General features: G+C 45.7%; 1 protein-coding gene across 4 annotated transcripts in view; it reads left to right on the top strand.

Moving 5' to 3' along the window:
• znf598 (zinc finger protein 598) overlaps positions 1 to 15,156 on the top strand; it is a 55,166-nt gene that overhangs the window by 20,479 nt on the left and 19,531 nt on the right. For 2 of the 4 annotated variants that reach the window (XM_082964647.1, XM_082964645.1), the window contains exons 5-9: positions 2,286 to 2,503; positions 2,586 to 2,685; positions 4,446 to 5,024; positions 6,794 to 6,812; positions 10,928 to 11,804. In XM_082964647.1, coding sequence (XP_082820773.1) covers positions 2,286 to 2,503; positions 2,586 to 2,685; positions 4,446 to 5,024; positions 6,794 to 6,812; positions 10,928 to 11,804 — 1,793 coding nt within the window. Of the gene's footprint in view, positions 1 to 2,285; positions 2,504 to 2,585; positions 2,686 to 4,445; positions 5,025 to 6,793; positions 6,813 to 10,800; positions 10,817 to 10,927; positions 11,805 to 15,156 lie in introns of all 4 variants that reach the window. The other 2 variants (XM_082964648.1, XM_082964646.1) reach the window with 2 other exon arrangements.

The raw sequence follows: 15,156 nt of genomic DNA, 5'->3' as shown, positions 1-15,156 counted from the left end.
GCTGTGTGAATCAGACCTTCATGGTCGAATCGCTGCAGAGAAACCCACTACTGAAGGACACCAATGAGAAGAAGAGACTTCCTTGGGCCAAGAAACACGAGCGATGGACATTAGACCGGTGGAAATCTGTCCTTTGGTCTGATGAGTCCAAATTGGAGATTTTTGGTTCCAACCGCCGTGTCTTTGTGGTTCCCACCGTGAAGCATGGAGGAGGAGGTGTTATGGAGTGGGGATGCTTTGCTGGTGACGCTGTCAGTGATTTATTTAGAATTTAAGGCACACTTCACCAGCATGGCTACCACAGCGTTCTGCAGCGATACGCCATCCCATCTGGTTTGCGCTTAGTGGGACTATCATTTGTTTTTCAACAGGACAATGACCCAACACACTTACCAGGCTGTGTAAGGGCTATTTGACCAAGAAGGAGAGTGATGGAGTGCTGCATCAGATGACCTGGCATCCACAATCCCCCGACCTCAACCCAATTGAGACGGTTTGGGATGAGTCGGACCGCAGAGTGAAAGAAAAGCAGCCAATAAGTGCTCAGCATATGTGGGAACTGTTGGAAAAGCATTCCAGGTGAAGCTGGTTGAGAGAATGCCAAGGGTGTCAGCTTTGAAGCATATAAACTCTGTAAAAACCGAAACGTCCTCTCACTGTCAACTGCGTTTTATTTTCAGCAAACTTTACGTGTAAATATTTGTATGAACACAAGATTCAACAACTGAGGCATAAACTGAACAAGTTCCACAGACATGTGACTAACAGGAATGGAATAATGTGTCCCTGAACAAAGGGGGGGTCAAAATCTAAAGTAACAGGTAGTATCTGGTGTGGCCACCAGCTGCATTAAGTACTGCAGTGCATCTCCTCCTCATGGACTGCACCAGATTTGCCAGTTCTTGCTGTGAGATGTTACCCCACTCTTCCACCAAGGCACCGGCAAGTTCCCGGACATTTCTGGGAGGAATGACCCAAGCCCTCACCCTCCGATCCAACAGGTCCCAGACGTGCTCAATGGGATTGAGATCCGGGCTCTTCGCTGACCATGGCAGAACACTGACATTCCTGTCTTGCAGGAAATCACGCACAGAACGAGCAGTATGGCTGGTGGCATTGTCATGCTGGAGGGTCATGTCAGGATGAGCCTGCAGGAAGGGTACCACATGAGGGAGGAGGATGTCTTCCCTGTAACGCACAGCGACAACAAGCTCAGTCCGATGATGCTGTGACACACCGCCCCAGACCATGACGGACCCTCCACCTCCAAATCGATCCCGCTCCAGAGTACAGGCCTCGGTGTAACGCTCATTCCTTCGACGATAAACGCGAATCCGACCATCACCCCTGGTGAGACAAAACCGCGACTCGTCAGAGAAGAGCACTTTTTGCCAGACCTGTCTGGTCCAGCGACGGTGGGTTTGTGCTCATAGGCGATGTTGTTGCTGGTGATGTCTGGTGAGGACCTGCCTTACAACAGGCCCTACAAGCCCTCAGTCCAGCTTCTCTCAGCCTATTGCAGACAGTCTGAGCACTGATGGAGGGATTGTGCGTTCCTGGTGTAACTCGGGCAGTTGTTGTTGCCATCCTGTACCTGTCCCGCAGGTGTGATGTTCGGATGTACCGATCCTGTGCAGGTGTTGTTACACGTGGCTCTGCCACTGCGAGGACGATCAGCTGTCCGTCCTGTCTCCCTGTAGCGCTGTCTTAGGCGTCTCACAGTACGGACATTGCAATCTATTGCCCTGGCCACATCTGCAGTCCTCATGCCTCCTTGCAGCATGCCTAAGGCACGTTCACGCAGATGAGCAGGGACCCTGGGCATCTTTCTTCTGGTGTTTTTCAGAGTCAGTAGAAAGGCCTCTTTTAGTGTCCTAAGTTTTCATAACTGTGACCTTTAATTGCCTACCGTCTGTAAAGCTGTTAGTGTCTTAACGACCGTTCCACAGGTGCATGTTCATTAATTGTTTACGGTTCATTGATCAAGCATTGGGGAAACAGCGTTTAAACCCCTTTACAATGAAGATCTGTGAAGTTATTTGGATTTTTTTACGAATTATCTTTGAAAGAGATCAGGGTCCTGAAAAAAGGGATGTTTTTAACACTTTTTTTGTGTTTTTTGGTTCCTACATGATTCCATATTGTTTTATTTCACAGTAAATAATTAAGAAAAACCCTTGAATGAATAGGTGTGTCGACACACACACACACACACACACAGTCTCTCACTCACAACCCTGTATCTATCCTAAGCATGTTGTAATCCTCCCCCCCCTCCCCCACAGTGACTACCAGTACCTGAGCGAGCACTTCCGGGAGGCCCACTACCTGTGCGAGGAAGGCCGCTGTGCTACGGAGCAATTCACCCACGCTTTCAGGAGCCAGATCGACTACAAGGCCCACAAGGCCTCGACGCACAGCAAGAACCGGGCCGAAGCGCGACAGAACCGACACATAGACCTGCAGTTCAGCTACGCCCCGCGGCAGACCCGACGCAACGACGGTGAGACTGGATACTGTGCGCTGTTTTCGGTGAGAAAAAAAAACACAACTTGGATTTCAGACCTTTGCTTGTTCCTTTCAAGGAGGTGCGGTGTCTGGAGAGGACTATGAGGAAGTGAGGTCGGGTCGAGGAGGAAGAGGAAGGAACCAACAGAACACCAGAGGTAGCTGGCGGTACAACCGGTCAGTATGACGTCATCACTACGAGACCAATTGTGTTACACGTCTCGCGCTAATCAACTTTTTAAGTATTGCATTTTATATCATACCTCCAAGACATGCTAACCTCTCACCATTACAATAACAGGGGAGGTTAGCATACCTCCAAGACATGCTAACCTCTCACCATTACAATAACAGGGGAGGTTAGCATTTTATATCATACCTCCAAGACATGCTAACCTCTCACCATTACAATAACAGGGGAGGTTAGCATTTTATATCAAACCCCCAAGACATGCTAACCTCTCACCATTACAATAACAGGGGAGGTTAGCATACCTCCAAGACATGCTAACCTCTCACCATTACAATAACAGGGGAGGTTAGCATACCTCCAAGACATGCTAACCTCTCACCATTACAATAACAGGGGATGTTAGCATTTTATATCATACCTCCAAGACATGCTAACCTCTCACCATTACAATAACAGGGTGGGGTTAGCATACCTCCAAGACATGCTAACCTCTCACCATTACAATAACAGGGAGGGGTTAGCATACCTCCAAGACATGCTAACCTCTCACCATTACAATAACAGGGGAGGTTAGCATTTTATATCACACCCCCAAGACATGCTAACCTCTCACCATTACAATAACAGGGGAGGTTAGCATACCTCCAAGACATGCTATCCTCTCACCATTACAATAACAGGGGAGGTTAGCATTTTATATCACACCCCCAAGACATGCTAACCTCTCACAATTACAATAACAGGGGAGGTTAGCATACCGGCAAGACATGCTAACCTCTCACCATTACAGTAACGGGGGAGGTTAGCATACCTCCAAGACATGCTATCCTCTCACCATTACAGTAACGGGGGAGGTTAGCATACCTCCAAGACATGCTATCCTCTCACCATTACAATAACAGGGGAGGTTAGCATCTTATATTATACCCCCAAGACATGCTAACCTCTCACCATTACAACAACAGGGGAGTTTAGCATTTTATATCATACCCCCATGACATGCTAACCTCTCACCATTGCAATAACAGGGGAGGTTAGCATACCTCCAAGACATGCTAACCTCTCACCATTACAATAACAGGGGAGGTTAGCATTTATATATCATAACCCCAAGTACTTGAAGTAGGCTACCCACCTCTCACCCACAGACACAAACAAACATTATCATGAACACGTAGCCCTAGCTTCACCATCTGAAGTTCGCTAGCTAGTTCACTAGCAAGCTAAACCTATAACAAGTTATGAATGTATCATGCATTTAAATGGCTTAGACAAATAGACTGCTTGATGTAGCCAGCTAGCCAGGCTAATGTTGCTAACTAGCTAACCATGAGTTAATCCAGAGATTCTCACCTTCCCCTGAATTCAGCAGTCTGGTCCAGGTCACGGCGGCCCTGGTGAGTGACGTGGTATTTGTAGTTCCGTTACGATAGCCACATTAGCAGCTAATTAGCATTTTCATTTTTTTTGGGGGGGGGGCGGGGGGGGTTTGTAAATACAGGCGACTATATATTTGATAAAAGTCACCTTTGTCTTTAGAGAGATTTACACGGTTTAATCAAAACGTCACAGCCAGCGTAAACCTACACCGAAAACCTTTTTTAAATTTGAAGTGATTCTAATATCCGCAATGAATAAAAATGAATGTGTGGATAAACACATTGGAACCGTTTTGCGTGTTTTCACCCAGTGGTTTCTGGGTATTATATATGACTCTGTTAACTTTTTGCTGTGTTGTTGGAAGTGAGGAGGAGGACAGGGACTTGGCTGTAGCGGTCAGAGCCTCCATGATGCAACAGAGACGACAGGAGGACAGAGGACGAGACACCCAGGACAGGAGTGGAGCGCCCAAACACCGCAAAGAGGAGAGGACGGAGAGGACGGAGAGGATGGAGCGGCCGGAGAGGATGGAGCGGCCGGAGAGGATGGAGCGGCCGGAGCGGATGGAGAGGATGGAGCGGCCGGAGCGGATGGAAAGGATGGAGCGGCCTGAGAGGACGGAGCGGATGGAGAGGCCTGAGAGGACGGAGCGGCCGGAGAGGCCGGAGCGGACGGAGAGGCCTGAGAGGACGGAGCGGACGGAGCGGACGGAGCGGACGGAGAGGACGGAGAGGACGGAGAGGCCTGAGAGGACGGAGAGGCCGGAGAGGACGGAGAGGCCTGAGAGGACGGAGCGGCCGGAGAGGACGGAGACTGAGGAGAGACCCAGGAGTTTTCCTATCAAACCTCCGGCAGAAACTCCCCCAGTGAAGACCATGAAGAGCAACCCTCTGACAGGAGAAGACTTCCCAGCTCTCCTGGGGGCTGCAGCGCCCACACTGAGGTACACACACACACACACACACACACACACACACACACACACACACACACACACTGATACACACACACACACACACACACACACACACACACACACACACACACACACACACACACACACATCCTGTCCCTGACCCAGGTCTCTTCGTAGCGATGCACCAGTCAACAGTTTGGACACATATATGGAATCATGTAGTAACCAAAAAAAAGTGTTAAACAAATCAAAATATATTTGAGATTCTTCAATGTAGCCTTAATGACGGCAGCTTTGCACACTCTTGGCATTCTCTCAACCAGCTTCACGGGGTAGTCACCTGGAATGCATTTCAATTAACAGGTGTGCCTTGTTAATTTGTGGAGTTTCTTTCCTTAATGCATTTGAGCCAATCAGTTGTGTTGTGACAAGGTAGGGGTGGTATACTTACCTTTGCTGATCCTCGGCGGAATGCATTCGCAGGACTCTCACTTCCACAAGAAATGTTCATTTGTTCGATAAAGTCCAATTTATGTCCAAATACCTCCGTTTTGTTGGCGCGTCCAGAACACTATTCCAAAGGCATAACGCGCGAGCGCAAAACCCGAGACGAAAAGCTCAAAAGTTCCATTACCGTTTGTAGAAACATGTCAAACGATGTTTACAATCAATCCTTAGGGTGTTTTTAACATAAATAATCGATAATATTCCAACCGGACAATAGCGTATTCATCACAGAAGAAAAAATTAAAAAAATGCTAGCCATGCGTGAACGCGCATGAAGTAATAACTACATGACCTCAGACAGTCCACTGCTTGAACCGGCTGTTAATCCCTCAGAATTCACCATAGAAGACTCAAACAACTTTCTAAAGAGTGTTGCCATCTAGTGGAAGCCTTAGGAAGTGCAAAATTACCCCTAAGTCACTGTAGTTTGGAAAGGGAATACATTTTTAAAAAACTACAGCCTCAGATTTTCAACTTCCTGGTTGGATTTTTCTCAGGGTTTTTGCCTGCCATATGAGTTCTATTATACTCACAGACATCATTCAAACAGTTTTAGAAACTTTAGAGTGTTTTCTATCCAAATCTACTAATAATATGCATATTCTAGTTTCTGGGCCCGAGTAGTAGGCAGTTTAATTTGGGTACGTTTTTCATCCGGCCGTGAAAATACTGCCCCCTACCCAATAGAGGTTAAGGGATATTTGTCCAAGAAGGAGAGTGATGGAGTGCTGCATCAGATGACCTGGCCTCCACAATCCCCCGACCTCAACCCAATTGAGACGGTTTGGGATGAGTCGGATCGCAGAGTGAAAGAAAAGCAGCCAGTAAGCGCTCAGCATATGTGGGAACAGTTGGAAAAAGCATTCCAGGTGAAGCTGGTTGAGAGAATGCCAAGAGTGTGCAAAGCTGTCATCAAGGCAAAAGGGTGGCTACTGTTGAAGAAATCTAAACATACAATATATTTGGATTTAACACTTTGTTGGTTACTACATGATTCCATATGTGTTATTTCATAGTGTTGATGTCTTCTCTATTATTAAACAGTAAAAAAAATTAAGAAAAACTCTTGAATGAGTCGGTGTGTCCAAACTTTATACTGGTACTGTATGTTATAGGTATATAATGTGTGTGTTACAGTCTAAAGCTTCCCCAGGTCTCTGATGTATTATATATATTAATGTGTTACAGTGTTAAGGCTCCCCAGGTCTCTGATGTATTATATATATATATTAATGTGTTACAGTGTTAAGGCTCCCCAGGTCTCTGATATATATATTAATGTGTTACAGTGTTAAGGCTCCCCCCCAGGTCTCTGATGTATTATATATATATATTAATGTGTTACAGTGTTAAGGCTCCCCAGGTCTCTGATGTATTATATATATATATTAATGTGTTACAGTGTTAAGGCTCCCCAGGTCTCTGATGTATTATATATATTAATGTGTTACAGTGTTAAGGCTCCCCAGGTCTCTGATGTATTATATATATATATTAATGTGTTACAGTGTTAAGGCTCCCCCAGGTCTCTGATGTATTATATATATATATATTAATGTGTTACAGTGTTAAGGCTCCCCCAGGTCTCTGATGTATTATATATATATATATTAATGTGTTACAGTGTTAAGGCTCCCCCAGGTCTCTGATGTATTATATATATATATATTAATGTGTTACAGTGTTAAGGCTCCCCAGGTCTCTGATGTATTATATATATATATTAATGTGTTACAGTGTTAAGGCTCCCCAGGTCTCTGATGTATTATATATATATATTAATGTGTTACAGTGTTAAGGCTCCCCCAGGTCTCTGATGTATTATATATATATATTAATGTGTTACAGTGTTAAGGCTCCCCCAGGTCTCTGATGTATTATATATATATATATATTAATGTGTTACAGTGTTAAGGCTCCCCAGGTCTCTGATGTATTATATATATATATTAATGTGTTACAGTGTTAAGGCTCCCCAGGTCTCTGATGTATTATATATATATATTAATGTGTTACAGTGTTAAGGCTCCCCAGGTCTCTGATGTATTATATATATATATTAATGTGTTACAGTGTTAAGGCTCCCCCAGGTCTCTGATGTATTATATATATATATTAATGTGTTACAGTGTTAAGGCTCCCCCAGGTCTCTGATGTATTATATATATATATATAATGTGTTACAGTGTTAAGGCTCCCCCAGGTCTCTGATGTATTATATATATATATATATTAATGTGTTACAGTGTTAAGGCTCCCCAGGTCTCTGATGTATTATATATATATATTAATGTGTTACAGTGTTAAGGCTCCCCAGGTCTCTGATGTATTATATATATATATATTAATGTGTTACAGTGTTAAGGCTCCCCAGGTCTCTGATGTATTATATATATATATATTAATGTGTTACAGTGTTAAGGCTCCCCAGGTCTCTGATGTATTATATATATATATTAATGTGTTACAGTGTTAAGGCTCCCCCAGGTCTCTGATGTATTATATATATATATTAATGTGTTACAGTGTTAAGGCTCCCCCAGGTCTCTGATGTATTATATATATATATTAATGTGTTACAGTGTTAAGGCTCCCCAGGTCTCTGATGTATTATATATATATATTAATGTGTTACAGTGTTAAGGCTCCCCCAGGTCTCTGATGTATTATATATATATATATTAATGTGTTACAGTGTTAAGGCTCCCCAGGTCTCTGATGTATTATATATATATATTAATGTGTTACAGTGTTAAGGCTCCCCAGGTCTCTGATGTATTATATATATATATTAATGTGTTACAGTGTTAAGGCTCCCCAGGTCTCTGATGTATTATATATATATATTAATGTGTTACAGTGTTAAGGCTCCCCAGGTCTCTGATGTATTATATATATATATTAATGTGTTACAGTGTTAAGGCTCCCCCAGGTCTCTGATGTATTATATATATATATTAATGTGTTACAGTGTTAAGGCTCCCCAGGTCTCTGATGTATTATATATATATATTAATGTGTTACAGTGTTAAGGCTCCCCAGGTCTCTGATGTATTATATATATATATTAATGTGTTACAGTGTTAAGGCTCCCCAGGTCTCTGATGTATTATATATATATATTAATGTGTTACAGTGTTAAGGCTCCCCCAGGTCTCTGATGTATTATATATATATATTAATGTGTTACAGTGTTAAGGCTCCCCAGGTCTCTGATGTATTATATATATATATTAATGTGTTACAGTGTTAAGGCTCCCCAGGTCTCTGATGTATTATATATATATATTAATGTGTTACAGTGTTAAGGCTCCCCAGGTCTCTGATGTATTATATATATATATTAATGTGTTACAGTGTTAAGGCTCCCCCAGGTCTCTGATGTATTATATATATATATTAATGTGTTACAGTGTTAAGGCTCCCCAGGTCTCTGATGTATTATATATATATATTAATGTGTTACAGTGTTAAGGCTCCCCAGGTCTCTGATGTATTATATATATATATTAATGTGTTACAGTGTTAAGGCTCCCCCAGGTCTCTGATGTATTATATATATATATTAATGTGTTACAGTGTTAAGGCTCCCCCAGGTCTCTGATGTATTATATATATATTAATGTGTTACAGTGTTAAGGCTCCCCAGGTCTCTGATGTATTATATATATATATTAATGTGTTACAGTGTTAAGGCTCCCCAGGTCTCTGATGTATTATATATATATATTAATGTGTTACAGTGTTAAGGCTCCCCCAGGTCTCTGATGTATTATATATATATATAAATGTGTTACAGTGTTAAGGCTCCCCCAGGTCTCTGATGTATTATATATATATATTAATGTGTTACAGTGTTAAGGCTCCCCCAGGTCTCTGATGTATTATATATATATATTAATGTGTTACAGTGTTAAGGCTCCCCAGGTCTCTGATGTATTATATATATATATTAATGTGTTACAGTGTTAAGGCTCCCCAGGTCTCTGATGTATTATATATATATATATTAATGTGTTACAGTGTTAAGGCTCCCCAGGTCTCTGATGTATTATATATATATATTAATGTGTTACAGTGTTAAGGCTCCCCAGGTCTCTGATGTATTATATATATATATTAATGTGTTACAGTGTTAAGGCTCCCCAGGTCTCTGATGTATTATATATATATATTAATGTGTTACAGTGTTAAGGCTCCCCCAGGTCTCTGATGTATTATATATATATATTAATGTGTTACAGTGTTAAGGCTCCCCAGGTCTCTGATATATATATTAATGTGTTACAGTGTTAAGGCTCCCCAGGTCTCTGATGTATTATATATATATATTAATGTGTTACAGTGTTAAGGCTCCCCCAGGTCTCTGATATATTATATATATATATATATATTAATGTGTTACAGTGTTAAGGCTCCCCAGGTCTCTGATGTATTATATATATATATTAATGTGTTACAGTGTTAAGGCTCCCCAGGTCTCTGATGTATTATATATATATATTAATGTGTTACAGTGTTAAGGCTCCCCAGGTCTCTGATGTATTATATATATATATATTAATGTGTTACAGTGTTAAGGCTCCCCCAGGTCTCTGATGTATTATATATATATATTAATGTGTTACAGTGTTAAGGCTCCCCCAGGTCTCTGATGTATTATATATATATATTAATGTGTTACAGTGTTAAGGCTCCCCAGGTCTCTGATGTATTATATATATATATTAATGTGTTACAGTGTTAAGGCTCCCCCAGGTCTCTGATGTATTATATATATATATTAATGTGTTACAGTGTTAAGGCTCCCCAGGTCTCTGATGTATTATATATATATATTAATGTGTTACAGTGTTAAGGCTTCCCCAGGTCTCTGATGTATTATATATATATATTAATGTGTTACAGTGTTAAGGCTCCCCAGGTCTCTGATGTATTATATATATATATATTAATGTGTTACAGTGTTAAGGCTCCCCAGGTCTCTGATGTATTATATATATATATTAATGTGTTACAGTGTTAAGGCTCCCCAGGTCTCTGATGTATTATATATATATATTAATGTGTTACAGTGTTAAGGCTCCCCCAGGTCTCTGATGTATTATATATATATATTAATGTGTTACAGTGTTAAGGCTCCCCAGGTCTCTGATGTATTATATATATATATTAATGTGTTACAGTGTTAAGGCTCCCCAGGTCTCTGATGTATTATATATATATATTAATGTGTTACAGTGTTAAGGCTCCCCAGGTCTCTGATGTATTATATATATATATTAATGTGTTACAGTGTTAAGGCCCCCCAGGTCTCTGATGTATTATATATATATATTAATGTGTTACAGTGTTAAGGCTCCCCAGGTCTCTGATGTATTATATATATATATTAATGTGTTACAGTGTTAAGGCTCCCCCAGGTCCCTCTGAAGGAGGACGACTTCCCCAGTCTATCTGCTGCCGCGGTTACGACCCCCGTGACCCCCGCCTACTCCGCCCAACCCAGGAAGCACTCCTCCTTCCAAGAGGAAGATTTCCCCGTCCTGGTCTCTAAGATCCGCCCTCCCAGACCAGCGGGGGGCGGAGCGACCTCAGCCTGGAGCCAATCCAGCAGCAGCAGCACCTCCAAGCCGGTCATCCTTCCCTCCTCTTCCTCTAGACCTTCCTCTAACAACCCTCCTCTTCCTCTCCCCGCCGGCCCCCGGCTCCTCTCCTCCTCTTCCTCTCGGAGGAAAAAGCTCTCCGCCCGCCGCCCGTCCCCGCCCTCTGATGATGACGATTGCGTTGCCAAGACGACGAAGGAGCGCCGAGCAATTCCGACCATGTTGGATATCTCCTCTCTTCTCATCGTCAAAGGACCCTCTAAGCCCCTCCCACCTACCTCTAAGCCCCTCCCACCGACCTCTAAGCCCCTCCCACCTACCTCTAAGCCCCTCCCGCCGACCTCTAAGCCCCTCCCACTGACATCTAACCCCGCCCCGAGCCCCACGTCCAAGTCGGCCAAGAAGAAGAAACGGACCACGCCCCTTCCGCCATTTGGGAACCAAGTTCCTGTCCCCACGGAAACGGTCTCCAGGGTACAGAAGGAGAACGTTCCGGAGAGCCGCGCCTCCAAACCGCTGGTTGCTGTGACGACGACGGCGGCGGTTAAAACCGCTGTAAAAACAACGAGCGGATTGGCTAACGGCCACCTGGATAAACCAATCACGGTGGCCCCCCTCCCCGAAGCCCAGCCTGACCCCGCCCTGGAGGAAGAGGAGGAGTTCCCTGCCCTCGTCTCCAAGAAACCCCCCCCAGGTACAGAACTATCCCTATTGGCTCTACACATTACAACACCCAGACGGTAACGCCCCAGCAGTAACACCAGACAGTAACGTCCCAGCAGCCCAGACAGTAACGCCCCAGCAGTAACACCACACCAGACAGTAACGCCCCAGCAGTAACACCACACCAGACAGTAACGCCCCAGCAGTAACACCACACCAGACAGTAACGCCCCAGCAGTAACACCACACCAGACAGTAACGCCCCAGCAGTAACACCACACCAGACAGTAACGCCCCAGCAGTAACACCAGACAGTAACGCCCCAGCAGTAACACCACACCAGACAGTAACGCCCCAGCAGTAACACCACACCAGACAGTAACGCCCCAGCAGTAACAACACACCAGACAGTAACGCCCCAGCAGTAACACCAGACAGTAACGCCCCAGCAGTAACACCAGACAGTAACGCCCCAGCAGTAACACCAGACAGTAACGCCCCAGCAGTAACACCACACCAGACAGTAACGCCCCAGCAGTAACACCACACCAGACAGTAACGCCCCAGCAGTAACACCACACCAGACAGTAACGTCCCAGCAGTAACACCAGACAGTAACGCCCCAGCAGTAACACCACACCAGACAGTAACGCCCCAGCAGTAACACCACACCAGACAGTAACGTCCCAGCAGTAACACCACACCAGACAGTAACGTCCCAGCAGTAACACCAGACAGTAACGCCCCAGCAGTAACACCAGACAGTAACGCCCCAGCAGTAACAACACACCAGACAGTAACGCCCCAGCAGTAACAACACACCAGACAGTAACGCCCCAGCAGTAACACCAGACAGTAACGCCCCAGCAGTAACACCACACCAGACAGTAACGTCCCAGCAGTAACACCACACCAGACAGTAACGTCCCAGCAGTAACACCACACCAGACAGTAACGCCCCAGCAGTAACAACACACCAGACAGTAACGTCCCAGCAGTAACACCACACCAGACAGTAACGTCCCAGCAGTAACACCAGACAGTAACGCCCCAGCAGTAACACCACACCAGACAGTAACGCCCCAGCAGTAACACCACACCAGACAGTAACGCCCCAGCAGTAACAACACACCAGACAGTAACGCCCCAGCAGTAACACCACACCAGACAGTAACGCCCCAGCAGTAACACCACACCAGACAGTAACGCCCCAGCAGTAACACCACACCAGACAGTAACGCCCCAGCAGTAACACCAGACAGTAACGTCCCAGCAGTAACACCACACCAGACAGTAACGTCCCAGCAGTAACACCAGACAGTAACGCCCCAGCAGTAACACCAGACAGTAACGCCCCAGCAGTAACACCACACCAGACAGTAACGCCCCAGCAGTAACACCACACCAGACAGTAACGTCCCAGCAGTAACACCAGACAGTAACGCCCCAGCAGTAACACCACACCAGACGGTAACGCCCCAGCAGTAACACCACACCAGACGGTAACGCCCCAGCAGTAACACCACACCAGACAGTAACGCCCCAGCAGTAACACCACACCAGACAGTAACGTCCCAGCAGTAACACCAGACAGTAACGTCCCAGCAGTAACACCAGACAGTAACGCCCCAGCAGTAACACCAGACAGTAACGCCCCAGCAGTAACACCAGACAGTAACGCCCCAGCAGTAACACCACACCAGACAGTAACGTCCCAGCAGTAACACCACACCAGACAGTAACGCCCCAGCAGTAACACCAGACAGTAACGCCCCAGCAGTAACACCAGACAGTAACGCCCCAGCAGTAACACCACACCAGACAGTAACGTCCCAGCAGTAACACCAGACAGTAACGCCCCAGCAGTAACACCACACCAGACAGTAACGCCCCAGCAGTAACACCACACCAGACAGTAACGTCCCAGCAGTAACACCAGACAGTAACGCCCCAGCAGTAACACCACACCAGACAGTAACGCCCCAGCAGTAACACCACACCAGACAGTAACGTCCCAGCAGTAACACCAGACAGTAACGTCCCAGCAGTAACACCAGACAGTAACGTCCCAGCAGTAACAACACACCAGACAGTAACGCCCCAGCAGTAACAACACACCAGACAGTAACGCCCCAGCAGTAACACCACACCAGACAGTAACGCCCCAGCAGTAACACCACACCAGACAGTAACGTCCCAGCAGTAACACCAGACAGTAACGCCCCAGCAGTAACAACACACCAGACAGTAACGCCCCAGCAGTAACACCAGACAGTAACGTCCCAGCAGTAACACCACACCAGACAGTAACGTCCCAGCAGTAACACCACACCAGACAGTAACGCCCCAGCAGTAACACCACACCAGACAGTAACGTCCCAGCAGTAACAACACACCAGACAGTAACGTCCCAGCAGTAACACCAGACAGTAACGCCCCAGCAGTAACACCAGACAGTAACGCCCCAGCAGTAACACCACACCAGACAGTAACGCCCCAGCAGTAACACCACACCAGACAGTAACGCCCCAGCAGTAACACCACACCAGACAGTAACGTCCCAGCAGCACCAGACAGTAACGCCCCAGCAGTAACACCAGACAGTAACGTCCCAGCAGTAACACCACACCAGACAGTAACGTCCCAGCAGTAACACCACACCAGACAGTAACGCCCCAGCAGTAACACCACACCAGACAGTAACGCCCCAGCAGTAACACCACACCAGACAGTAACGTCCCAGCAGTAACACCACACCAGACAGTAACGTCCCAGCAGTAACACCACACCAGACAGTAACGTCCCAGCAGTAACACCAGACAGTAACGTCCCAGCAGTAACAACACACCAGACAGTAACGCCCCAGCAGTAACAACACACCAGACAGTAACGCCCCAGCAGTAACACCACACCAGACAGTAACGTCCCAGCAGTAACACCAGACAGTAACGCCCCAGCAGTAACACCACACCAGACAGTAACGCCCCAGCAGTAACACCAGACAGTAACGTCCCAGCAGTAACACCACACCAGACAGTAACGTCCCAGCAGTAACACCACACCAGACAGTAACGCCCCAGCAGTAACACCAGACAGTAACGCCCCAGCAGTAACACCAGACAGTAACCCCAGCAGTAACACCAGACAGTAACGTCCCAGCAGTAACACCAGACAGTAACGTCCCAGCAGTAACACCAGACAGTAACGTCCCAGCAGTAACACCAGACAGTAACGCCCAGCAGTAACACCAGACAGTAACGCCCAGCAGTACACACCAGACAGTAACGCCCCAGCAGTAACACCACACCAGACAGTAACGCCCCAGCAGTAACAACACACCAGACAGTAACGCCCCAGCAGTAACACCACACCAGACAGTAACG

This window comes from Salmo salar, chromosome 18 (assembly GCF_965601325.2).
Source record: "Salmo salar chromosome 18, fSalSal1, whole genome shotgun sequence".
In the NCBI taxonomy this organism is placed as follows: domain Eukaryota; kingdom Metazoa; phylum Chordata; class Actinopteri; order Salmoniformes; family Salmonidae; genus Salmo; species Salmo salar.
This window is presented reverse-complemented; position numbering and strand designations above follow the sequence as displayed.